Genomic DNA, 27,755 nt, shown 5'->3' with positions numbered 1-27,755 from the left:
GTTTGCATTGTACAGTGTAGTCATGTTTCATATGGCTTAAAATTAGAAAGACATAAATCATTTATTACTCTCCAATAAAATTTTATCACAAACTTTTGCAAAATTTGGAGAACAATGACTTGCTAAGTTAAAAAAAAATAATTTTATGGTGACAAAAAATGGATGACTTCCCTTTTGACATTTCCACCTCTTTGTGCCACAAGTTCTTTAGCAAAGACATTTTTGCATATTGCTGATAGTAATTACTTACTTAAGTTTTCTAGGAGATGTTTACAATCATCAGTAGCAACATCATGTAATGTTCGATTACATTTATCTTTTTTTTCAGCCTCTAATCCACCATGGCTACAAAGGATTTCTAGACAATTCTGCAAAAGTAAGAGCTGTATTATTTTCTTGTCCATTTGCTATATCAAATTGTTCTACCAATATGCAGTTAAGATACCTAAATGAAATTCTTATACATGCATTTCCAAAGACCAGCTACAGAATTTCTACACGTGTCCAAATGATGTTCCTCACTACGTTGAAAACCAGCTGTACTGTACGGTAGTCTTGAAAGTTTCAAACCAAGATTTTGAAAAAGCAGAACATATACAGCCAAGCATCTTCAGTCTTCAGACACCAAGTGCTGATCCACTGAAGTGATCAGTTCTTAACATCTGGCCACTAGTTTATATATTCACATAAGGAAATAGGACTTCACAATGTGATACAACAGTGGCCATTTCGATACATTTTGTTTTGAATGTCTGGGCCTTCAAAGGCAATTCTAAAGTTTAATGCAGACTAAATAAAAAAACTTTTCAAACGGCAATCCAGTTTGCATTTCAGTAAGGATGTAATTCCTCAAGCCTCACATCTGACTGTCAGACAGCAAAAGAAAAAAACAATTGTTTTAAAGTCATGTTGCAGGCCTCCCTTCTGGCAGCTAAAATTCTAAGACTTAAAAATATATGTAATGTGATTAACAAAAGCAGAGATTCATTACACTCAATTAGAAACAAGGTACTAGCAGATAAATTTGGATTGGTGCAATCATACTGTAAAAAGAAAAAATCAATTATACAAGTCTTTCAGAACTAGAAGAAAAAAGCCCCCAGCTATATTTCAAATGTTGTTTGATCTGTGGACAGAAGACTGATTAAGTTCTGATTTCTAATGGTCACCCATTCAACATCAATATGGGTAGCCTGCATGAAAGCACTGCCATCCTCAGACGTGTCTTTCAAGGACAGATATCCATTTAAAAAAAATGCACCATTGCAAATTATCATAATACTGTACTGTTAACTTCTGGATTTAATCGCAGTAGAGAAACCAAGTCTTGGAAGTATGTGGAAGCAGCTAGCAAAAGTTCCAGTTCAGAACAGGGAATTGTTTCAAGATTGGCTGCTGTTACTTATTTTACAGCTGCTGTAACAGAAAGACTTCTGCCAGTACATACAATACTCTTGACACATTCCATAAACATAATAGTCATTTAAGCTATAGCTCCCCATGAGACAGAATTTTACTGCATAGTGGTTCCAGCACTTGTCAGAATGTTTCAAAAATCAATTAGCCAACTAAATGTGCCATGAAAAATTAACCAGAAAAAAAGCAGTATATTTTCTCATCATGTTAGTTAGTTAACCATCTCTCAAATAGAAGGAATGAATGGAAGACAGCAGAAAGGAAAGACTGAACTGTGACACTGAAAGAAGGGAGAAAGGAAGGGGAAAAAGAAGTGGGATAGAACAAAATACGAGGTTCATCTCCTCAGTACAGTAAGAAGCTTTCTTGGCTCTCTTGTCTGTGATTCAGTAGCTAAAATGCTCTAACATAGTTCACAAGTAAATAATTTTTGCCTATCAATCTTAAAAACCTGTGCAGTACCAGCACTATTATATGCAATTATCATGTAGAGTTGTGAACGACATGGTACTGGCAGTGGAGGTAAAGGATTAGAGAATGGAGCTAAGGAGTTAATAGTATTAAAGATGGTTTTAAGCAACCTCTAGATTCTTAATATCCCAAACATATTTACTGAGTCAAAAAATGCACTTAATAAAATAAATATATCTTTAAACCTGTGGCTATTATAAATTTATCACAGCAAATTTGTCAGGAGAAAAAGCATATCTAATGACAGAACTGAATTAGCCTTGCAACCACAGGATACTTTCTGAAGTCTTGGACTGTATTATCCTAAAATTCGTTCTTCTGTGTTTAGCATTCATTCTTCATTTTCTCCTTGGATAAAAATTTAACAGTGAGATCTGACTGACAGTTTCTAAACAAATAAATATATCTTGTCAAAAATCAAGTAAAATATTCCATCTCCAGAAATGTTCCTATGTGCAATCAGATCTGTCAGGTTTGTCCCCACTTATCAGATTTTCCCTGCCCCCAAGTTTATTAACTGATTGCTCAAAATAAGAAATTAAATAACATATTGTTGCAAAAATGTTATTAATATTCCTTTTCCTGCTGGAAAATTGTTCATAGTTTCCAGTTACATTTAAAGACAATTTAACTATGTCCATCTAACATCCATATTAAATACGTATCACCCAATGAACAGGCATTTAGGTAGAGATTCACATCACTTTAGCTTTGAAAATCTGCATCTCAGCTAATCATATTCTCTATTTTTGTTATTTCCCCAGAAGTATGCACTTAAAAATAATGATTCATCACATTTAAGCTGGATATGTAGCTTCTGCAGTTAATGATCCAAAGGAAGTATCTTTCTGTCTCTATTAAGTCAAGTGTGTCAGCAAATTAAATAAGAAAATTAGACTTGCCACCCAAGTTTTACTTTGTCACAGTGAAAAAGGAGGATTTATCTCACATAAACTCTAGCAGGTTATGGTAACTTGGTCACATGGTCTGACCTTAAAGCCTTTTGATGCTGCTATATGGGCAGCAGTCCAACCCTCTTTGTCAGCATGGTTGATGAGATCTGCAGAAATAACAGGTTTTCTTCTAGTGTTACAGCCATCTTCTCTGCTCTCCAAATCAAAGTAGTTTGAATTAGGCTCTGTATCAGCGAAAGAGTTCCCACTGTTTGAATCTCCATAGTACATAAGGAGCTTAAGACTGTCAACATTACCAGAATCCACTGCTGCGTGAATGGGTGACCAGCCATCCTAAAGAAACAAAAGCAAAAAGCACACTTCCACCAAGCACAGAAAAATGTCTTCAGAACTCATATCAACAATGAGTCTGAATGGAACACTCTATTTGAAAATTAAACTGAAAGATAAGAGTAACATATTAATCCTTTGGGAAATGGAATTACTTGTATATATCTGGGGAGGAGGAAGAAGGAAGGAAGGAAATGTAACACACTAATTTTACAGTTTTTCCCATGGACGGTATAATAGACAGAGACTTCAAAACTCTTAGAAGAGTCTAAGTGATACTGGACTGTGTGTGGTGTTAACAGACTGCATCCTTATCTTGTATCAAAGTAACATGACTAATGATCAATAATCTGTATCATGTTGCATTAACCAATTTATCAGATATTTTCATGTATCATAACTTTCTCCCGAGTAAAAAATACTTTCCAAAACCAGAATAAAAAAAATCTAGCGTAAAAAGAGCAAAAGTTACTGTGAATTACAGTTTCTGGACAGCCTAAATCACACTTTTACTGCCACACTTACTTAAAAATTTTCAGAAAAATTTCATGAAAGTACCAGAAGAGAGCATTACCTAGATAACTTTGAAACAATTATCCTCCCTTTCTCCACTTCTTTTTGCCATATTCTTTCATTTACAATATAGTAGGCTTTATAATATTGGCTAGCAAATTTCGGTGGGCTTCCTTCAAAGTCAAGAATAATTAACCATAACATAAAAAATGGAATAAAAATCTAACTCTGCACCTTAAAAATAGTTCAAAGTATAAAGCAGAAGAGTTCTGTTTTGTATATCTGGTGCTGGAGAAAAGTCTGCAGCAAACTGCCGGCTGAAGCTGACATAAAGAATGTGTACTTTAGGAGATTTTATAGAAAATATACAGCTTAAAAAAAAGAAAGTATGATGCAAAACCATGATACTAATTTCAAATTACATTATATTTTTAAGATTTAAAGAAAACTTTGAATAAATAATGTAATTTTTTTTCTAGGTGTTTGCAAGCTATTTTGACTTACGCTGGTTTTTACTGTTCGATCTGCTCCTCTTTCCAACAAGAGCTTAATACAATCATTATTTCCATATTTGCAGGCCAGGTACAAAGGTGTCTGTCCTCTTTCAGCAGCATGGTTAATATCAGCCTGATACATAATTAATAATTCTGCACACCTACAGCAAACAATAAGGTAGTAAAATTATCCTGTATTTGACATTCAAAAATGTTAAAGCTTAGAATACCCAAATATCTAATTTGAAGAAGGCAAAATACCAATTGTATAGATGGAGATCAGCCCATGATTTATCAATCACATACACATACATATGTAGGCATATGGTATACTTTTACACTCAGGTACAGTAATGAATTGGACTACTTTAAACACATAAATATTAAACTACTGTATGTATAATTTTAAAATGTCAGTTTAAAACATTATAATTTTAAAGGGCCAATAAAAACTTCTTGACAGATGACCAATAAAGCAGCATTTCTTTCCTGACTACTGATTTTTCAAATAGTTTTAAAAAGAAAACAAACATACAGGCACCCAGAAACTCCAATTTCTCCCGTCAAGCTCCTGGTAGCTGTGTTTTTTGGCAGGATCAGCTTTAGATACCACCAGAAGAGAAGTAAACTAGAAGGGACAGCAAATGGAAACTACCCCAGAAAAATGTCTTAGGTTGTGTTGGTAGCAGCTACTGCAATAGAACAGAAGACTTGGTTGAGGGGTCAAGAGAAGTTGCTTCTCATCAGGGGCTTGCACTGGATCCAAGATCCTGTACTTCCTCATGTAAGTCCAGTTTTCTTCCCCATAGGGTTAGCCCTCTTTCCCTACCTCTTCTCAGCATCTCTGAAGACTTCAGAAAAAAAATTAATTTTAGTCTATTCTCTCTGCAGTTCAAAAAGAGTTTTAACATAAAATAACGCCCATATAATCACATGACGACTTTTTTTTCTGGATAAAAGTGCTCTGGAAGAGGTTATCTAGTAGTTGTTTCCAACTTCCAGTTTCGTTTCCTACAATTCTATGCCACACAGTAAAACTGCAAAAAAATAAAATAATAATAATAATAAAAAATCACTGCCAACTTTCAGCTTCTCCACTTAAGTGGAAAATAAATCATCTGGACAAACTGTTGTAAACTGTTTCCCAGTATAAAGAAATGACAAAATTTTCCAATCATGCTGTCATAGAACGCCCATCTTTCTAAAACAGGAGCTTGAAAAAATAAAAGGAAATTATGGCAAAATACATTTTGAAAAAGTTCTTAAAAGTATTCTTTGACTCACACATAACTTTTTGTTGTTTAAACTTACTGAGATGAAGAAAACCTTAAAAAGAAAAACAACCAAATCTGTTTTGATTGTTTAAAGTATTTGATTCTATCACTCGTACAAACACTTAGGTAAATGTTCTTTTGTCTGTGTATATGATAAATCACAGTTCTCTATGCTTAAAAAATTAATGTAAAAATAATTATTTTCTCCTCCTATGGTGAATTCCTGTATTGTAGCTGACAACATGAAGAAAATTAAGAAATTTGAAGGCATGACTCCTATGCAGACCAGTATCACATTTTGGTTACTAAGAGTACACATGTTCAGCATCCTTAAGAGTTGCAATTGGAAAAACAAAGAAAAAGGAAAATACCAAAAACAGAAAGGCATATGAATGTGTGAATATGAATTTGAGCAGTTGCTTTCAATAAATGGCATTTAAATACTTGTGCATTCTTAGCTGTAAACACATTATAATGACAGTGTATATAAGATAATGTAAAATGCATATAAATTAGAGTAAGTACCGATGGGAAAAATGCTAAAACTTACTTGACATGTCCCTGAGCAACTGCTGAACACAAGGGTGTAAAGCCATTTTTATCAGCAGCATCAACTTGTGCTTCTGCAGTCAGCAGCAAACTCACGCAATCTATAAATTGAGAATAAACACAAACTGATGCAATAAAAAAAAAAGTGTTTAAAACTACCAGAAGATAAGACCTGCTCAAGCAGCATTATCTTGGAGCAACAGACACCAGTCTTTTTTAACCATACACCACACTTTAATGAACCAAAATAGAAGCTCTGGAAGAATTTGCAGGAGGGAGCTGAAAATGCACCACTCTACTGCAAAAAGGTTCAACCCAGATCCCAGTAATGGATTATCCCATTAATTGCCACTAATGGCAACTCCCATAGTGTTAGCTCATTTCTGTATTTTTGAAGCTGGAAATTTGAATTACCCAGCAGTCACACTGACACCTCCAAAATGACAGCGGAATTGGAAACGTTCACAAGCTACACGGAACTCAAACAGCAGGCCGACCAGCCTTGTTTTAGGACACTTTGACACAGAACTGCAATGACTAATAAGATGAGCTTACAAAAGCAAAAAAAACAAAACAAAGAAAAAAAAAACAAACAAATCCTTCTGACTCAAATTTTTCCAAAGTTACATGCTAAATATAATAGCTAAAGCTAACTAAGATAATTAATTACACAGTAATTGGACTGCTGTTCATCTATACATTGGACTGTAATTTAATGCAATTAAGTTTGAAGAAAACATTAAATCTGCTCTACAATCTTCAAATTTGTTCTATACAAAAATAAGTCTTCTCTAGCTAAAACTTCTACTTTGAAAATACACCCAGCTTGAAGAACAGTTCTCACTCTTGACCCAATTTCTGAGCAAGCTTAATTCTTTTTGATTTGAGGAAATTGAGAATTGAGGAAGAACCTGGAGATGAGCTTTGATAGTGAAGTTTATCTCTAGATACCAGAAACATATCTTTAGAATTGCTTAGAAATCTGACTCATCTAAAATGTTTCTGAACTTACTCAACTCCCGTTGCAACTCTTTCAAATATTTAATGTGGATGTTGTGGAGCTGATTAAACAAATAATTTAAGAGGTAAGATTCTAAAACACTGCAAGTCATTATACTGCAAATTAAGATCCTTAAATATGTAACCTGATTTGAAATGGCCCCTTTTTTCTTTTTTTTAAGTTGTGAGGACAAGTTACTAGAACTTAATATGTTAACTAACTTAATTACTCTTTCCACATGTAAGAAAATACTAATTAAAGTGAAACTATTTTTTCCATCACTTTGTAACAGAAAAAATACTCATTATTACATCATTTTTCCCCTTTTCCATTGTCAATCCCAGTCTTACATTAAACAGTTAACTTGAGAAAAAAAAAAAAAGAGACCAGTCCCTTGTTTGGCATACCTAAAATGACCTAAAACTTACTTAAAGTTTTTGAAGGTTGTTAAAAAAAAAAAAAATTGCATTTGGCTAGAATACTCTTGGATTTGTTCACAAAGCATATGTTAGCCATGCAGAAGCAACAAAGATTGCACAGAACAAGACCACCTTTCCAAAAAAGTAGAGTTAACTCACTTTTTGATTAGCAGATCATTCAGGTAGTAGCTTATCTATGTGAAAATTCTGTTTCTGGTGAAGATCACTGAAAAGAACCGTTTACTCTCTAGGCTAGGTGCAAGCATGAGGAATCATAGCTACTTTCAGAAGGCATAATACATGAGCCAGCAAGCTCCACACAACCTGTTCTGATGGCACATCACGTAAAAGAGCAAAAGTCTCCAAGAAGCCTAAGTCCTTTGGATGGACTTCTGATTGGGATTTGGAGGAGGGTAATTTGGGTCTACTCAGACTCATTAACTTCAGTTTACCGCTGTCTGCCATAGAAGCAATCAGCAGTGCAGGGGATATATCAGAAGGGCAAGCACAAGAGAGACACTGATGTTGTTACAGGTTTTGGTCAAAGCGAAAGCAAAACGTGGAAGTTCATTAGCACAAACATCTGGAGACTTTACTGCTCTCCATCAAAGCTCGGTAGGTAGTTCTTCCAGAGTGCTGGCAAACACTGTGCAGATACATCCAGCGGCTCGGCAGAGCTGAGTCCATGTAGCTGTATGTCTGCACCTCACTCTTTTTTCCTTCCCACATTCCAGTTTTTCCTATCAACCATCATACCACAGCCTCCAAACACGCAGGACAGAAGAGAATTGATCATACCGTAAAAGTATACGATTAAAACGTAGCTGAGTACATAGGATAATTATTATTATTCTCTTCACATTTCTATATTAGGAACTCTTGTTATTTATTTCTCTTTTTCTCAGCAATGTTACATATGATAGAGAATGGTTAGAATTGCCAATGCTATTCAGATATGCAGACAGATGAGGCTTTGGGCAACTTCATCTACTTCAAGGTGTCCCTGCTCATGGCAGGAGCTTGGAACAAGATTATCTTTATGCTCCTTTCCAACTCAAACAGTTCTGTGATTCTGTGTATTACTCATGTGAACTACTGTGCATTTTATCAAGTGCGTCGCAGACTGAAGTGACTTCTGCTTTGTTAGTGGATCAAACCAAAATGGCCTGACAGCACAATCTGTTCAGTTCTCCCAGTTAGGTGGCTAAATCATAAAAACAAGTTTCCCAGCACTCATTCAAACACAAAGGAAGTATTTATGTATATTTTTAGAGTAAGTTGTCTCTCTCAAGACCTACAAAACTCAGGACTGTGGGAGCACTGAAACAAAGAAGCTGCTATGAAATTCATATGCTGGAAAAAAACAAATCTCATCTGCAGCTCTCAAAGGGCAACTGTTTATGAACAGGAAAACTATACATTTTGCAAACAGAACAGACTAGGAAAGAACATTTCAGTGTTCTCTTTTATTGCATAGCTGACAATTTTCTCTACAGACTGAACTCAAAGGACACAACAGCTGCTGCCACTGTCTTGGGTACAGAGTGCTCTACCTTTCTTTAGTTATCCACACATCTTAAATACTGTATTTATTCACTGAAAGCACATGGAGACCATTTGCTTTCCACTCTTCCCAGACACTCTGAAACACAGTGTTTGTTTCTGAAGGGGATCTCAGGATGGGAGCCCCAAACAAATCCTGAGCTACTCTTTTCTTCTGGCCAACTATTTCCCAGGAGAAATAAAAAAATCTGGTTAGTTGATTTAGAGGAAACAAGGGGTCCCATAAATCACTGAATCTATTTAGTCACTAACTTCAGGTTGAAAGTATTTTCGATAAATCAAATCATGGTGTTCTTACCCTCTAGGTTAAGAGTATGTCTTAGGTCTTTCACAGGAAGAATGGAGGAGGGGAAAAAAAGTACTGTAAAGACAGCAATTTACCACTGACAATCCTACTTAATGCAATGAAAAAGTTTGTAAAATTAAATGGTTTAATCCTTCTTAATATTACATCAGCGTCCTTTTTTTTTTTTCCAGCTATTAAGAAAGCTATTCAAAAAGACTTTTTAAAATAAGATACTAATCCCTATAATTCTTAAGTCTATATGTATTTACATAAAAATGCTCTTTAAAGCCTGCATTTTGAAGAGCCGCATCTTATCTGTGCTATTTGGAGCAAACTGCAAGTAACAAACAAGTGATTACATATCAAAACACAAAAATCTTTATCCAAAAATACTATGAATCGAATTGTTCACATCACGCTCAATTTTCACACAATCTATTAAGACATAAATGCTGTTGCTGTATGATTCATTCAGAACTCACACAATTTTAGTCGCTAAAATGTGATGATTCGTAAAACAAAGTACTTCACAAATCCTGAAACTATAAATGGAAGTGTAATGATAAAACCACTGTAATATAATTTTTATCTTAAAATGTAAAAGATACCAACAACTATAGGATGTCTGTACATGTGTTTGTTTTTATTATTTTCTTTTCATACATCACTCAGGGACATCTATTATTTGAAATTTTCACAATAAAACAAGCAAACAAATTACTTTTGCTGTCAGTAAGAGCTGGTTAGTAACTGAAATTGAAGATCAGGGTATTTGCTTGAAAACACCTTAGGAACATAAGACGAGAGAAGAATTAGAGCAAGCACTGTCACCCACAAACACCACCCAAGGACATAAATCTAGAAGAATCTACAGAACATTCAGTCAGTGAGGGGAAAAAAAATTCCACACATTGTGATAAAATGGGACCCTTACTACTGAAAGCAATAAATTGGAAGGAAGAAAATAAAAGAAAGGGACTTTTCCAATATTTTAAGGGTCATAGAGTATGGGAACTGCTGAGTCATGGCCTTAACCACTGATTGATCACCTGAGGAAAGGACTGAGCCAGCCGCAGAGCACAGGTGAAGGCAATTCACTTCCTAGTCCCCATTTAAGGGCTGACTGCCCCTAAGGAAGGATCTCTTTCTGGAGATCCTTCCTCTGTGGAGTCTTTCCTATGAACTTACATCTTTAGACCTACACCTTTGAATACAGATGAGAATTCCTTCCCTGTTTGTTTCTTTTCCCATTTTCACCACAATAATCTTTCCAGCTCTAACACCAATGTAACACAAGGCAACAGCAAATATCTGTCAAATGGAAAGGCCCAGATGATTCTAGAAACTAAATCATAGCACTTAGTAAGGAAAGAAAAAATACATTCTGAACACAAGGAAAATTCTTCCTGTCCCTATGTCTGGTAGCAAAATTAATCTTGAATGTGTCAGTAAAATGTTTTAGACTATTTGTCTAAGCACGGATTTTAGAACCTCACTTTACACTCTGGCTTTAAAAAGACTTCAGAAGACAAAGAAAAAATATTTTTCTACAAATATTGTTTTAAACAGTGAGTTGGAGACTTCTAATTATGTCACAAATAGGTGCATCGTTAAATAAAGTCAAAAGTAGTCTTGAATGCAAAGGTCTTTAAGACACCGTGTTTCACCTTTCAGAGAAAAATCAAGACTTTACTAAAATTAGTGAAATTTCAGTCATTTGTATTGAAGGACTACACCTTCAGTGTTGAAAATGAGCATAATGCTTTTGGTTGCAGGTTTTTAAATCTGTATGAAAAACTACAGTTAACTGTACTCTGATTTTTGAGAAAGTTGCTGTTCAAAAGATTTGTGTTAATTGTTGGAAAAAATCATTGCTTAGAGTTTGTATCAATTAAATAAATATCTTTCACTACAATGTTCCTCATTTTATAAAGTTACCTATAAAATATGAAGGCTGACTGTTGAAAGGCTCAAGAAGATGCTACCACCTTGAGATCAAGGGTTGGGAAAGATGGGAAAAGAGAAAATTGCTAACTATTTCAGTAGAATGTAGAGAATGAACTAAGATTATTTCATTGAGTTTAAGATGAAGACAGTGTTTCCCAAGTAACTTGGTACAGTTCCAAAATTTGGTTAATTTAATATTAAAAACTTATGAAATAAGACTTTACTATTTCATGTGAATGTGCTGAACATAAACAAATCTTAGAATTGCTTACCTGTGTGTCCATTTGTAGCAGCAGAATACAAGGCAGAATAGCCATCTTCACAAGAGTAATTAATGTCCAGTCCTTCTTCATTAAGCAGCATTGATAATAAAGTGACATTTCCCTGGGCAGCAGCTTGGTGAAGAAGGGTGGGCCTGCCACCCAGGGGGACAGGACCACCGCTTGTTAACAAAGGGGTTAGGGAGGAAGACCAGCCTGTGAGTTAAAGCAACAGAAGTTAGAACGAAGACAAATTTAAAAAAAAGCTCCGTGTTTTTTCTGTGTTCCTTTAAACATTAAGAGTGATCTTCAAAATAACAAGATTTGTTAGTTTAGCACAAGTTATGTGGTGATGCTTTGTCTTTTAGAAGGTAATCTGGAAAATAAATACTGTGTACAGGGGTGACCAGATGTTAATGCAAACAAGATTTCATTACAGCAAGTTAACATAAATCTTGTTATGAACTGTAGCAGCAGCTAGATGTCTGCCAAAATTATAATAACAAAATTCAGAAACTACTGAAATTGTTATAAGCTTTAAATGAATTACTGATATGTTGCAAAGGCTCTTAGGTTTTTTTTTAAGTACCCAAGAAAAAGTTTCTAAAATAAAATGGATTTATTTCCACGTGAGCTTTTATCCTCCCCTACAGTCTTAGCTCAAACGTCAGTATTTGTATCTCACCCACTGCTATATAAACAAATGATGCAAAGAGCCCTTAATAACTTAAAGTAACTTTGCAGAGAAAAAAAATAGCTGGCAGAAATAAATACTGAGCTATGCTTTAAGATAATATTTTACTCAGCAATACGTAAACAATATGTGAAAGATAGAGGTTATATAAAATTTACTTGTGAAAGCTTCCAAGCCACCCAGCTCAAAGACAATATTCAATTCAAAGCTATGAAAGCTTAGGAGTTATCTTGGTTAAATGTTGCATCCATTAATTTTGAGCTTTAGTAGGGAGTTTGTTAAGAATATGAAGTTTTTTGCATAAGTCATAAAAAAAATTGTGGATTCTTCCTTGACCCAGGACTGCAATAGAAAATAGAAGAAAGATCTTTTCTTATTTTGACTATTCCCTTTAGAAAATGCACATTCTATTCCTCTCTTCATAAGTAGTTTTATTTGTGTTCTCCAGGCAAATACAAGCTAGGATCTGAGACTGAAATCTGACAATACAAGGCAAGCTTGCCCAGATTTTACTGAGGTTTAGTGACACTCAACAGTAAAGAGTGTTACTTCCAGCTCCATCGAGCTGAGTAACTGCTACCCAACCTTTAACATATACAGCAGAAAAGCAGCCTACTGGGATGATCTGCTCCATGTTTCAGAAAAAAAATAAAAATCCAGAAGAATTCTACAGATGTAAAATATCTGGGGACCTTGCAAGTTTAGAGCAAATTTAATTAACATCCAGATTTACACAAGCCATCATCTGAGTAGTTATTAAAGAATGTATAGCTTGATTCATGTTTAAAACAACAAAAATGAGTGGTATTTTCTATTCATTTCAAAAGCAAGTGATTTTGTCATTTTCAATTAAGTTCACTAGCTTAGTATGTAAAGGAAACATATTTGCAGTATTACCACAAGTTTAGCTTATTATTCAACTTATTAATATAGAATTCATGTAAATTACGACTTACAAAAAGTCATCAGTACAACTACAAAGTTAAATTACAAACCCAGCTTGAAGCTGCTGATAATCTCTGAATGCAACTCCATCCATCTTTATACAATTTCAATTCTGGACTTTCCTTCTGACTACCAATACCTTCATTAATATTTGTTTTTCTGATATTTTGGGAATTTTAAGCATTTTCCAAACATGTCAAAAAGTTACGGAAGGAACATATGAAGTAAATTACATCTTTTAAGTGGTAAAATGCAGTGCATTTACATTTCTGACATTTGACAACAGCTGACTCTGACAAAATGCCTGAAGGTTTGAAAAATAACTTCTGTTTGTCCTCTCTAATGCAAAAATGCTTTTACTTTTCCTATCTCTCATCATTTTTTGAAACTAATTGTGCTAATTGTTCATATATACACCAATGTCTTTAAAGCAGCAGTTCATATTTATTCTTTACTCCCTTGGCATGGTAGTTAACGATAGCCAGCTTTGCTTGTGTGGCACACCAAATACTAATAGTGTCTGATCAAGCTTCTGCCTTCATTTTAGAACTTAATTTGGTTTGTACTGGAATTACCTGGGGGAGTTTGACGAGCTTGACACTAAACTATCAGCAGGAACTTTATTCTGCAAAGCAGTTTGGGAATAATATTGCTGGGAATCCTTCACTATTGAAAATGGTGTGTGTTGGTTTTTTTGGTTTTTTTTTGAGCCTTGATAGAAATGGCAAGAAGAAGGAATGTTTATTGGGCCGTACGTGGTATCTTAATTTTTTGTTTGAACATGTTGAAATGAAAAAAAAAACGTTGCAATTGAATGATGAAATTCACTATACTTAGTTATCATTGGATGGAATCTTTTCACACAAAAAGATGTGAGAACTGCATAACAAGGTAAGTTTAGCTTCTATCATCAATGTAAACAAAAACAATAATGCTGCATTCATAAAGGGGAAAAAAAGTGACATCAGAAATACTAATAACCATTATTACAGGTACATCATTACAGATGCAAAAAGTTAGGAAATGTGAAGCATCTGTGAAAGCGTGTAGGACATGCAGTGATGAAGGGCAGAGGGACAGACAAAAACAGCTTCTGGCATCAGCTTCAGAATGTGGAGGTGGTTAATTTCAGAGCCCAGATCAGTATCTCACCCCCCACTTTTATCTTCTAAGCCAATTGTATAGAGAGAATAATCATAAAAATCATTATAGAAATGAGCAAAATAAAAAACATACTTCAGTGAAGAGTGACATAAAAAGCGCAAAACCAAGAAGAAAGTGAAAGCAGAAATCCCAGGGGTATGAAAATCCAACTGCCTAGATTTGATTCCATTTTGAAGTCTTGCAGCCATTGAAAAGTAGGAATCCAAACAGAGCAGAAGCACTTTGGCACCAGTTGAAAGGCTGCTGAACTTAATGAAAACACTGTCACAGATTTCGAATCAGGCCATAAATGTTCATTGTAATTTCTTACTGTGCAGTCTGTTCAACATTAATGACAAAAGCTGGCAGCCTTCCTTACCGGGAATGAAAAGGGCAACACAGTGAACTGCCTCACATTTAAAGGCAAATATCATGGCATTAATTCAAGAGAACGTGTAACTGAAACAACCTGAGCTCACATTTTTAATTTTCTCTTAATGCTTGCTCTCTCTCGAACCAAGGCGCTTCTTTATTGAAAATCATGCTATTGACAGGTTCTTAAAGCAATCTGACCTAGCTAGGACAGTTTTCAAATTAATACAAGGAATACCTTAGTAACTATGCTATTATCAATTCTCCTAGCTCCATAGTAAGAAGAAAGAAACACAAATTTATCAACAAAGACTTATCAACAAACATAAAAAAACAAAGATACCTTCAATGTTTTTTAATTTGTTAAATCTTTTGCATATTTTCTTAAATATTAACTAGTACTGACTGAAGCTTATTACTTACTATACAATAAAATATGAATTGGATTTCACTATGTTCTGCTTTAAATGAAAGCAGAACTGAAATTCCAAACATTTTCTAGGGGGAAAAAAAAGTAAATAGAAGACTAAAACCAACCAGAAAATTTATTTAAGTAATTGAATCTGTGGCTAGAGGGCATGAAAATGCAGATATGAGAAAGTAGTTTCAGTAAGATTATACTCTAAAAAGAAACTGAAAAAAGAGTGAATGAGTGACATTAATTCAGGCATAACTGGCCACTTTATCTTACTTAAAATAGTATAATTAAATTTAGTCCTTTTTTTTTTCCCCTACGGCAAAGTCCATTTCCACATAAAATTGTAAAACCTATTCTTTTCCTAGGCATAAAATTTGAGGGAAATATCTTTCCATATTTGTATAATATACACTGCTTATAGTCTACATAGTTCTAGTGCAGTTTGCAAGAACACAGCCAAAATAGATTAAATTCCCTTAAAAAAATGAACCAAACCAAAATAAATAATCTGGGATTGGAAATAAATTCAATCAAATCTAAATTTGGGTTAAAGATAAAGGAGTACCTGAATTTGCAGACAAATCTAGTACAGTTTTTTTTCTGCCTTAGTTTGTAGGTTGGTAAAGGAGGCATATTAAAACCACAGCTCTGTATCAACAAAATAAAAGAATAGACAACCAGCTAGAGTGTAAGCAACCATTCTTTGCATACTTCTGGGGCACATTTCCCACTTGGAATTGCAAAACTCCATACAAAAAGAAGTGCAATTTACAAAACATAAAGTTGTCAAATGCTCAGAACAAGGAATACAAGGTTAAATCATAGAACGGCTTAGATTGGAAGAGACCTTAAAGACCATTGAGCTCCAACTCCCTGCCATGGCCAAAACAGTAACGGTTGGTTCTATCCCTCTGATTGCAAATGAATAGTAACTAAAACCTAAATCACAAAAGACCATCTGAACAAATAAAACATTACAATTGGAAAAAAAAAAAAAATAGTCTTTGAAAAAATTCCTATCTTTGAGATTTGTCTCTGAACTGTCAAAAAATTTCACAATCAACACAAATGTACTAGATGGAGGAGCCCTAGCTGATTAGTCTCCTAAAAATGTTCATACGTAGAAGCAGAAAAAAGTGGTAATAGTACATGCACTTACGAAGTCAAGTGGTGGTACTTACATTTTTAAAATGGAAATTTTTTTCTTTCATTTTTGATTTCTTTTGAAAAGAATCACCAAAAATTGTCTTAAAGTGATCATCAAATATCACCTAGTTAAGCATAACTGAACATATTTCACACTGGTAGAGTTTGTGCAAGAAAGCCTCCAGCCCAAAAAGCTATTAACTTTGAAGCTGATCTTCCCAATAATTAATTAGTTGTACATTAGTAGGCTCTTAAATTCTTTACAAAGTTATAATTCCATTATGGAGTCTTGCAGCTCCTGAAGGCAACCACGGTTTGGATAATACCTGGAATACTGGAAGACTCACTAACAATCTGACATGGCAGTCAGACTCAGCTATCTATAAAAAACAAAGATGAAAATTCAAGATATCAATATGATAAAAAGCAATCCAAGAAGCAGCCATCAAATTCCATAGCTATTAATTCTGAGATGTGGTAGACAAATGGAAGATAAGATTTTTAAGGGCATATTTTCATGGCAGTTTTTTTTTGAAAGAAGATTCTGACAGCAGAACTAGGCATTACTCAAGAAACATGCTGAAAATCTTTACTGAAGTGGAATGAGAATAAAATTTCTTAGTAATGTGAACTTTGGACCTATATATCCCCTATATATACAGAACCAAATCTGCCTCATGCTGCTCTCAAAACAGTTTCCCCAAGACCAGAGTTAGTTCAACTGCCTCATCAGAGTGACTACCCACAAAAAGTGGTCCCTCTATCAAATGGAAGCACACAACTGTACTGTGGGGAGAGATTCATTCCCTACAGATAAGATAAAGGTACCAAAGTCACAAGGGACTAGAGGACCATAACTGAACTGAAAATAACCTTATGAAGTTTTTCATAAGTTTTTCACTGAAACATTCTTCAATGTTAACAAAGATTTTTTTGCATCTGAAGTGCTCCATAATCGTGCAGCTGCCTTCTCACTGCAGAAGTGAGGGTAAAGAGGGTCTTTTACCTGATCTTTCAGCGGTACTGACCCTATTGAGGACATGAACTCAAACATACTTTAAGGCTGTGTCTGTTCATTTAGCTGTCATTAAGATATCCTGAAGCTGGCATTAGACCACCACAATGCAAAATGAATAGCAGATACATGCACTGACCCCAAACTTGGACTGCTAACATAACATTTAGATTTTAACTCTCTCCAGCATCAAATCCTTGCAGACACCAATTGAAGTGAATCTGTGAGATACTACGTACAAGTATTTATAAAGCCTACTACTATAAACATCTACAAAAAGTCTACAGAAAAATGGAAATAAATATACATGTATATATTTCTATAGGTATGAAGTGATATATTTGGAACTGCACTGTTATCCAGGCAATAATGTACCTTAAGTTGCAACCACTTAATATTGCAGGAGAAGAACACAGCAGTCCCAGCTATGCCCTATTTTCTGAAAGGCTCACAAAGCACTAAAAGACACTGAAATACATATTCTGTTGAAGATCATCAGCAGAATCATGATCAAAACATTATTTCAGACTAAGAAAGCATTTTATAGCTCAAAATAACAATATTAGAAAGGTAGATTGTTTAGTATTTCATAATCTACAGCTTATTTGCTGTAGACATTAAAAATCTACCTTTAAAACAACCAAAAAAAAACCAACCCAAAACAACAGAACATTCAATTTGGAAACCTCCTTGAGGAAGCAAACTAATTAATCACGCAGAAGAATTCCCATACCCCTGGAAAGTGGAAAAAATATAAATGGAAATTTCAGTGCTTAGAAAATAAACAAAGAAAGGTATATAAAAAAAGTGAATATAGCAACTGAGAGATTTAGAGTAAAAACAAAACATTACTTTAGAGGGAGATAGTTTGTAGCATATCAATCCCTTTACCTGATGCTGTTACCAGGAGGCTGTCTGAATCACATGGTCTACAGGATGAAGCACTAACAGGGTTTATGGAGGAGCTACAGGCAATGGTGGTGGGAATGACAAAGGAATTTTCTGAACATGCAGGTTGGTTCAGTCCAGAGAAGTGGGAAGGCCAGGCACCCACCTGAGATGTGGCTACGGCTGGAATGGCACAGCCTGCAGGTGCCACAGATAAATCTATAGCAGGTTTTGGTGGCAGCTGAGGTGAGGACTTAGAAATAATTTCCTCATTTATTACCCTGATTCCTTGTGGTGAACTTGAAAGAGGTGAGGTCACAGTTTTGCTATCAGTTTTTGCACTTGTATTTGGGGATCGACTACTATCCATTAAAACCTTTAGCTGTGGGTGTGGTGGTGAAGGAGTTTGCGAAAGCCCTGGTTTTTTAGGAGGAATAGGCGGAGGATTTCCTCTGTCAATTCTTGATACGCTAGGCGTCTTTAAATTCATTCTACCGACTGGGGGGTAGGTGCCAGCATCCACTGAATGTGACACCCCAGGGCGCACTGGAGTGCTGCTCTGAGGGCTTGTAAATCTCGAAAGGACTTGGGTCACGGTATTTCGAGCTACTTGCTTGGCAACTAGGTTGTCACGACTAGTAGGGGATACGTCCCTCGAGGGAGGGCTTTGGGTTGTGTTTCCATTTTGATCTGGATCATTAGCATTTACTTGAAATCTAAACCTAGCTGCTTGGATTCGTGGATTTAGGCCTGGCTGGCCGGTAGTGCTGGCAGATGGAGAATGCAAACTGTGCATAGATGAAGTCAGCGAGTAATTCTGAGTTGCGACAGTTGGTGCAGAAGAAGTGGAAAGGGAAGTGCTATTTGAAAGAGGTGAAGTGCTACTTGGTAAATCAGGTGAGAGGCCTGTACTTGGTCCATTTTCCTCAACTCTGTTTGGACTCTGTGTAAGAACAGGAGTTGTAGGAGGGACAAGTTCATTATGTGAAGACTGCCTATCAATGACAGGCTTCACAAATGCTGCATTAGCACACACATTCATTTTTGCATTGCCAGACACTAAGGGGTTCACTGCAGAAGGCTTCACAGATACAGTCAAAGGCAACTTCTTCGTATTTTCAGTGCTACTGTCTACCACTACAGGATCTGTTTGGCAGGCAATAGTTCTTGAAACTAGCTCTTCTGTTTCAACAGAAACAGAAACAAAACTCCTATCTTTATTTTTATCTTTGTTTTTAAGAGAAAGATTAGCTTTACTCTCATTCTCCTTCTTTAATTGCTCTATCATTTTTATCATTTTATCTCTCTCTTCTCTGAGGTCACTGGTGTGTGCTTCTTCTCTATGAAGTTTGGCACGCAACTGCTCTCTCTCTGTGTCAAACTCAGACAGCTGCTTTTCCATCTGAGCTTCCATTTGAGTACTCTTCTGTTTCTCAGCTGCAAGAGACTCCTCCAGTTCACTAGCCTTTTTCTTTTCCTCTTCAAATTTTGACATTACTTCTTCCAATTTTTGGGCTTCTTCTACAATTCGTCCAGATAACTGTTTACACTCTTTCACTAGCATCAATACTATGTGCTTATTCTTGCCCCGTTCTTCTTCAAGACGAGCAGATAGCTTTTTGTGCTCCAGCTCAAGATTCTGTAACTGAGATTTTTCCATTTCCAGCTGTAAGAAAGCACATAGAAAAAAATGCATTAACAAGGGGGAGACTTTCAATATAACCTACTATTAACTTGAGATTAATATTTTAACCTTTGAGAGCACACGTGAAATGAACCTGTCTGCCCAGGAAAGTGATTGGTGATTTCTCATGAAAATGTCTAAAAGCAAGAGAAAGATGTAGATACTCTTTGAATTGCTCTCCAGAGATAAGTCATCTTTTTTTTTCCTGTTGATAACATAGAGACTCCATGAATTGATTAAATTCTCATGATTTCTGAGTGAGGAGCTGCCTGGTCTCCAGAAATTGGCAAGCACTGAAATTAGGCACCTGATTGAACCTGTTTTACATTTAAGATTCCTCTTCTCTGCAAAGGAATTAGCCACAAGCAAGAAGCAAGCTTCAAACAAAAACTTTGAGCACAGAAATAAAAGGCTTATGTTCTAGGTCTTCCTCAGACTGAAGATTAGTGTTGAAATGCACAGTTTATGCCCATAATGGCTGTCTTATTTATTTACATTTATAACAATACATTCATTTCTGAGAGAAACATTTGGGTACAGACACAAATATCTTCCTGTACTTTCTAACAGTGGTATGTCTCACTGACATCTGTGATGTATGTAAACTACACTGTAGACCAGGATCAGAAGACTACTTGTTATGTGCAAATAACAGATGAGAATAAACTTTCCACTCATTCATACAGTCATCGCCTCTAACTCATCTTCCCACTGACTGTGCTTTTATTCAAAGGCCCTGTCACTGAAAAGCACAGGAAAAATACAGATTAATGCGCCCTTTTATAAAATAGCAACTAATAGTAAGGCGACACAAATTACTTTGACATATGTAAAAGTTTGCCTGGGAAAACACAAACTACAACAAAAGAAAAATTGGTTGTTTTGTTCTTCCTATTCCTACTTTCACATACTGATGCAGTTACTTCCTGTATGGCTCATCCAGATAATGAAAAAACAAACAGTAAGCATTCCTTCTCCTGTATTCTTTATATCAGTTCAGATTTATCAGTTTTACTTAATACATGCTCAGAGATTCATTCAGGGAGAATGATTCAGAACTAGTACTGCTAGCATGCATTTTCTAGTGGCCATTGTTACTATTCTGGAAAAATACTTTCAGACACCTAGAAGAAGTCAAGTGCTCATAACAGTTTAATTTTGACTGCAATAGGAAACTGTTTCATGCTTCTACAATCCAGTCATATTTCACACTGTTAAAAAAAAAAAAAAAACAACTGAGGAAAGCTATGACAAATATATTTAAGACCTTGGAATTAAAATTTCACTTCAATAGATGGAGAAAGACTGAGAGTACAGATTCAGATTTTAGTATTCTGATCAAATTGATACTACTTTCAGAGTTTAAGCCAGTATCATGTACTATATTCACTGCAAACAGTAATGTGAGAAACAAGATGGTGTAGGGGACTGGTCATAGTTAGGGCATATCTTTTCTCTCTGTCACTGCATAACATTTTTCCTGGTTGCTGGAAGAAAATAAGACAAAAACCCCTCCCCCTTTAAAAAAAAAAAAAAAAAAACAAAAGAAAACCCCCAAACCACCAGCAGTATCCCCACCATTCTTCAAAGCAAAGCAAACAAACAAAATCCCTGTGCTCTACAATCTAACAGTTTGTCAGAAGCCTGTTGCTATAGCACACTATTCCCTCTCCTTTACAAGAGAAGATGAAATTTCTTAGCTCTGGAAATATTTTCCACACTATTGTGGAAAATATGTCTGAAATTAATTTACAGCTAAAAATGTTGTCCTGGTTGATGACAAGTCACCATGGTAATGGCAACACTTCTGCACCATATTTTAGTAATAGTATTATTTCAGGAAGAAACTTTACTATTATGACCAAAAAAAACAAAAAAACAAAAACAAAACAAAAACAACCAGCAAGTGAAGAGAAAATCACTATGGGAAATTATATCTACATTGTAAACATCATGTTTCGTGGGAGAAGAGCTCCACTGTAGATTAATCCCAGCTTAATCAACACAGTGTAAACTAAATTAAGAAGCTATCATAATGAAATTTACTTAGGAGTGATTCCTTTCAGTTTTTCACATGACATTTCAGTGTCTTTTTCAATTTCACAAGACTAATCCTCATGGACAACCATAGCCACTAAGTAACAGTGAAATATCTGGTCATTTCTTTTTTGCTAAAGCAAGTAAGAAAAACATGGCAAACGTATATATTTTTGAAAGCTTGAAATTGCAATGAGATTATGGTGAAAAATTGGAATCAATATTTTCTATTATTCCGTTTATAAACCATAAATTACAATGGACATCACTGTCTTATTTTCACAAGAGAGACTGGTTTTCTAAAAGCATTGCATATAAATAAAGAATTCCTGATATAAATACATAGATCCTGTGTGTTTGATTTCAAATCAGCAGGAGCAGCATTAGAGGAAATAGTTTCTCATTCTACTTTATCTCCCTCCACCCCATTCTTTTGGCTGTATCATCCTAAATAATAACAGTAAAAAACGACAAGCCAAAACATACAAACAAAACCTTGTAATATTTAACCAGTATTTTTTCCTTCAGATGACAGATTTGGAACTAGCTGTGATTAATTATGAGTTTATGAACCGAAACTTTTTTTTTTTTTTGTGAAGTGTACTGTATACATACATTAAGTTATATCAGTAATACAAACATTTGGAAACGTGCCCAAGAAGTTTCTAAAAAGGAGTATGGAAGGTCTATTGAGAAGATTGACAGGAACCAGTGAAAAACTGATCAGCAAAGGTCTTTTAAATGTGAGAGAGACATGCTTTGTCCAAAAATACCAAGGGATCTTGCTTAGTCTAGTAAAAGATAGACTAGTAGTAGCATACAACTCCTTGAAGGGCTATTAAAACAATGGCAAAACCAAATTCTTTTTGGCAGTGGCAGGCTAAACCTCATTAAAAGGTAACATGAAAGATTTCCCCTTAAGACATTCTTTATAATGATGGTAGTGCAGAAGGTCTGTAATACTGCCCTTCTTAAGAGTTTTCAGAATTCAAGTAGGCAAGTTCACAGATGACCAAATGTACTGCTGGTGGATAAGCTGCTTTAAGCATAAAATTAGACTGAATCACATCAACAGTCCTCTTCCAATCAAGAAGTCCATCTTTGAGCATGCATCCCAGTAATAACTTATCTGCCAATGCTCGACAGATCAAGAACTGTCAACTCTGATCGTCTGGTTTTGAGTTTCTAGGAAACCTCAAAATGAATTTTGTCAGCATCTCCAGGAAAGGCCTAGAAAAATATGGAAGGGGCTCAAGACTTAACGCAAAACAGATGACATCTAGGGGTTAAATATTTGGTGTAAGGGAAGCCTGTAACTCATAGTAATTTGTTCACCTCTTCATTTTCCTTTGTGCATCCTTGCACGTTGCTCTGACTTTTTAGTATCAAATAATCATTTTATTCAAAGAATGTTTTAGGGTCACTATACGCATGTCTCCACAAAAAAGAGTTCACTGTGAGCCTGCTTGATTCTAGTAATATCCATAGAAAATAAGCACAGCTGTACAAACACCTCATCACTTAGTATAAGAGTGAGAGCGAGGCAATTTGAAACAGAAAGATAGAAGTGTCACATATCTAGAGAAGGAAGAACCACTCTTAGACAAAGTACAGCTGGCTGTGTCTGAAGGTCGCATTTGTCTGGGCTTAACTTGTGTTTTTTTTTTTCTTACACAGGGTCACCATATTTTGTTGAACAATTCTAGAAATGCCTGCAAATACTTTTATTACCCTCTACCAAAGAGGATTTTAAGAGATGGTGGACAGGAAAATGAGGAACCAAGGGAATATAAAATACTGAATGAATGTTACATAGGGGTTAATGGACATGACTGAAAGAAATGACAACTGTTGCTACAAACCAAAAAACTTAAGACTATGCCCCATTCAAGCAGTATTTCTATTTGGATTTTAAAGAGGAAGATGTAAGTCACATGCATGCTTGTTTAATACCAGCCAGCTCATTTTCAAGTCCTGTTCTCACTCAAATTTCCCATTTGTTATAGGAATAAAAAAGTTGGCATCCTAACAGTTTAAAAGCAATACAACATTTTTTTTTTCAAGAGTAGCTTTCAAGTTTAGCTTAAAAGTTCTAAACTTTAGAATTTTGCGTAATAGAAGTTTAGGTATTTTTCAAGGTAAGAAAAACTACAAAATAAAGATTGAGCTATTTAAAATAATGGCTTAAAGGGAAAAAATCTTGTTTTCTTCTAGGAAACAAGGGACAAAAGCATCCTTTTCTGTACCTGTAGATTTAGACATTGCTAATAAAATTTACATAGCAATGTCCTGACTTTGAGATACAATTTTAATATATAAGGTCATCTTACATGCATTTGTACTTCCATACTCCAAGAGCCTCTTTCTAAAAAGATGGATGAAAAACATATACACACAGAGGGATTCTGGCTATGCACTGAAACAAGAAACTAATCAAACTGTGCAGGAAGCTGTCACAGAATCACAAACTGGTTGAGACTGGACCTCTGGAGGTCATCTGGTCTAATTTCTCACTCAGAAAGTGAAACCTAGAGCGGGTTGCCCAGGATACTTCAGGGTTTCTCCAGTGTGAATATACAAACTTGCTCTTTTCTATGATTTTACTGGTTCTATTTCATTTATTCCGTAATTAGAGCTAGATTTATGGAACACATGAGATGTACACATAAAATATCAGCAGAAAACTAGTACCTCACTATATATGACAACTAAGCAATAAATTTTCAAGACTCGTGATGATAATGAAGTTTGGCAGAAGCACAAATTAAAAAGTGACATAAAAGAACAAATCTGGAAGAGAAAAGGAAAAAAAGGACTGGTAATAGGGTACCTTCTTTTGTCTGTTTTCAGAAGCAGCCAACTGAGCTGACATTCTTTCTTGCATTTTCCTGCAGTGAGCCATAACAGCTTCTAAAATGGACAGCGGGTTCATGCAGATTGGCTTCCTTTCTTTCTCACCAGCCCCTGCCTCAAAATCTCTCTGAAGAGCCAGGAATGGGTCGCTCAGATTAAACCTTCCGTATCGTTCCTGGATAAAAACTTCCTTGCGCCGTGCCTAATAAAAGAAAAAAACACAAGATAAGGGAATAAAACTAAATGCATTCTTTGGAATATAACTACACATAGAACAGACCTTAACAACCAGGAAAGTAATGTTTTTAAAATATTTTCTTTAGGTATTTCCAATTTCTAATAGATTTGGGCTGATGTGCTGCAGACATTTCATTACAGTCAATACAATTTGCTAAGTAAGACCTTCTGCTTCTCAATTTAGTACAGAAATTTCAGTTTGGAACAATTTCAGAAGTATCAGAAGCTTGACACATTGAGAGGTAAAGAGAAGAACAACATTCTAAAACAGTTTCCTACTTCAGTGTATTAAAATGTTAGTTAAAGGCAAGCACTAAACACCTGAAGCATTTTTATAATAACAAAATAAGTATTTTTAAAATTAAAGAAGAATTGATGTATCCTCATACATACAGAGATTTGCATCAGAAACAATCACAGAAAAGCAGAAAGCAAAAATGTCACCAAGACTCTTCCCAAATCTCTGCTCAAGAAAAACCTCATTATCAGGTGTTTCTACAAACTATTATTAAACAGCACAACTATATTTCCAAATATGGTACCTTACTACTTTTAGAAAATCAAAATATTACACAATAAAGATTGGATGTAATTTTGCTTGACAGATTTTTGGTTTTTTAGCCCAAGAAGATCAATTTCAGATAAGGTATTTTGATACATTTAATACACACTACATAAGAAGGCCACAGATCACTACTGACTTATAATTTTTTTAATAGAAAATATTGTTCCAAAACATCAGGCCTAAGTCTCATCTAATTTATGAAACAAAAGAAAACAAAAGAAGAAATCCAAACAACAGAATTATCCTAAATCTAAAGATTTTGCTGTGATGTTTTCATGCTTGCACATGTAACAGAAAGCAGAAGGAAGCGAGCCAAAGCTTAGAGTACAAACTTTGGAAGTAAAGGCCTGTTAACTTTAAATCCAATGAATCATCAGAGCAGCTCTTTAAAGCATATTTCAAAAATCAGAACAAAAAACAGTGCAGAGAAATACCGTTAGAAAGAGGAATCTCAAAAATTAACTTTTTTTAAATGTGAGATTTATTTCAAACTCAGGAAGTTCAGTGAGGAATAAGCAAAACCTGAGGAAGAATAAGCAAATTTTGAGGGGTAAAGGAGGAGGAAGGGGCAAAAGAGGCCACAAAATGGTTTAGAAAGCTCTTCCAGTAGCCTGATGTTGTAACTTTAACATATGAAAAGAAGGCCATAAAAGGTGACATCCATTCAGGGCATGAGAAATCAAAGAACGTAAGAACTATGTGAGAAAAACTCTCCAGGGACAAGCTACAAATAATGTACCTTAATGAATTCCCAACTTTTGCATTTACATAGTGCACAACATTGAAATTTTGGAAAAAATTAAAAGATAATTTAAAAGTAAAAGATAATTAAACTGCAGCAGATGCAAGTGTTCCTGATTACTCTGATAATTGAAAAACTTTGTTTACTTTCCAATTTGATAGCATAAATAGAACCAGAAAATATGTACATATTTGCTCTGCAAATAACCTCTAATTAGTCTAATATTTCAAAGCCTCAATTTTTATCTTATATTTTAAAATAAAATACAGTATTTATTGGGGAGAGACTATGCTTGCAGCTCCTAGTTTTATACAAGGAGCTACAGGAATTGCATAGCTTAGGTATTCAACCTTTAAGCAGGAAAGGAAACAAAACCAAAGCCAGACCTAACCCTTAATGGACTAAAGCACTAAGCAGACAAACAGGATGACAAATGCAAAAGGTTAAGAATTTAAATAGAGATGGAGGCACAATCCATACATAAAACATCATCAGCATAAAAGCCTCTCAGTTTAAATAAAGAGAGCGAGCCATCAAAGTAAAGGAAGTAATATCAAGGTAGGAGCTCAGCTGGAGGTTAAGAAATAAAGCCATCAGAGCTTCTTTCTGAAGTCCAGAGATCAGTAAAGAGAAAAATAAAGAACAAAAGAGTAACTCTTGTGTTGCCACTGTATAATTAATGTTTTGTTTGTATCTTGGATGCAATTGCAAACATGCAATTACCATTCTCAACATAAGAAGAGTTGTATCAGATTTAGGTAAGAAAGACAACCAAAAGTTTGGAACAGTTTCCACATTAGGAATGATCACCCATGCTACGGATGTATTGCTTAGAAAAGACTGGAGAGGATATAAACACCTACTTTATTTTTAAAGTCATAAACAAGGAAGGAAAATAAACGATGACAGTTTACTTATCTAATAAAAGAATTGTGAGGCATCCAGTAACTCCACATATCCATAGGATACTTGGTCAGATGGACTTCAGATCTGAAGCAGTCTCTGTTATATTATTATGCATAGCTCAGAGAGGTACAAATGAACAGAACAGAAAGGTGAGAACGACACCATTTTGACTGAAATCTCCCATTTATCTACTGAGACTTCAATGCAACACCCATTGATATTTGCCTGTATTCTCAGTTTTTACTGTTCCTGATTACTCTGATAATTGAAAAACTTTGTTTACTTTCCAATTTGATAGCATAAATCCACTGTCTTGGATGCTGCTTGCTTTGGTCCTAAAGCAAGACCTATCTAATGGAAAAAGTACCATAACCTATGGCTATCTTTTTCATACCCAAGATGATGTTTTTATCATAGATGAATGTTAACATCACTATTTGTGTTCTCCTCTAGCAGGGTTGGACAGAGCTGCACATAATCTCCACTGTCTCCTCCAAACTGAACATGTGTCAGCAGCTATCAGGCACTGGTAGAGCTTTTCACAGTATGTGAGACTTAGTGCCCTGTTAAACTGAAACCCAATGCTTATAGGGTATTTCTGGAACTTGTAATGCCACAGAAAAGTAAAAATAGAAAGTAGGTTAAAAATAGATGCCTTGAATAAAAGAGCATTT

At 35.1% G+C, this 27,755-nt stretch overlaps 1 protein-coding gene across 1 annotated transcript in view; it reads right to left on the bottom strand.

The window, feature by feature from the left end:
* The window catches only part of CTTNBP2 (cortactin binding protein 2), a 79,490-nt gene that overhangs the window by 20,817 nt on the left and 30,918 nt on the right, over nucleotides 1-27,755 (bottom strand). The window contains 7 exon segments of the mRNA XM_019612418.1: nucleotides 251-368; nucleotides 2,880-3,134; nucleotides 4,149-4,299; nucleotides 5,963-6,062; nucleotides 11,449-11,652; nucleotides 18,061-19,723; nucleotides 24,609-24,833. Of these exon segments, the coding sequence (XP_019467963.1) occupies nucleotides 251-368; nucleotides 2,880-3,134; nucleotides 4,149-4,299; nucleotides 5,963-6,062; nucleotides 11,449-11,652; nucleotides 18,061-19,723; nucleotides 24,609-24,833 (2,716 nt within the window).

The sequence above is a fragment of the Meleagris gallopavo genome, chromosome 1, assembly GCF_000146605.3.
Source record: "Meleagris gallopavo isolate NT-WF06-2002-E0010 breed Aviagen turkey brand Nicholas breeding stock chromosome 1, Turkey_5.1, whole genome shotgun sequence".
Taxonomy (NCBI): Eukaryota; Metazoa; Chordata; class Aves; order Galliformes; family Phasianidae; genus Meleagris; species Meleagris gallopavo.
Note: the sequence above shows the minus strand (reverse complement) of the source record. Positions and strands in the feature narration are given on the sequence as shown.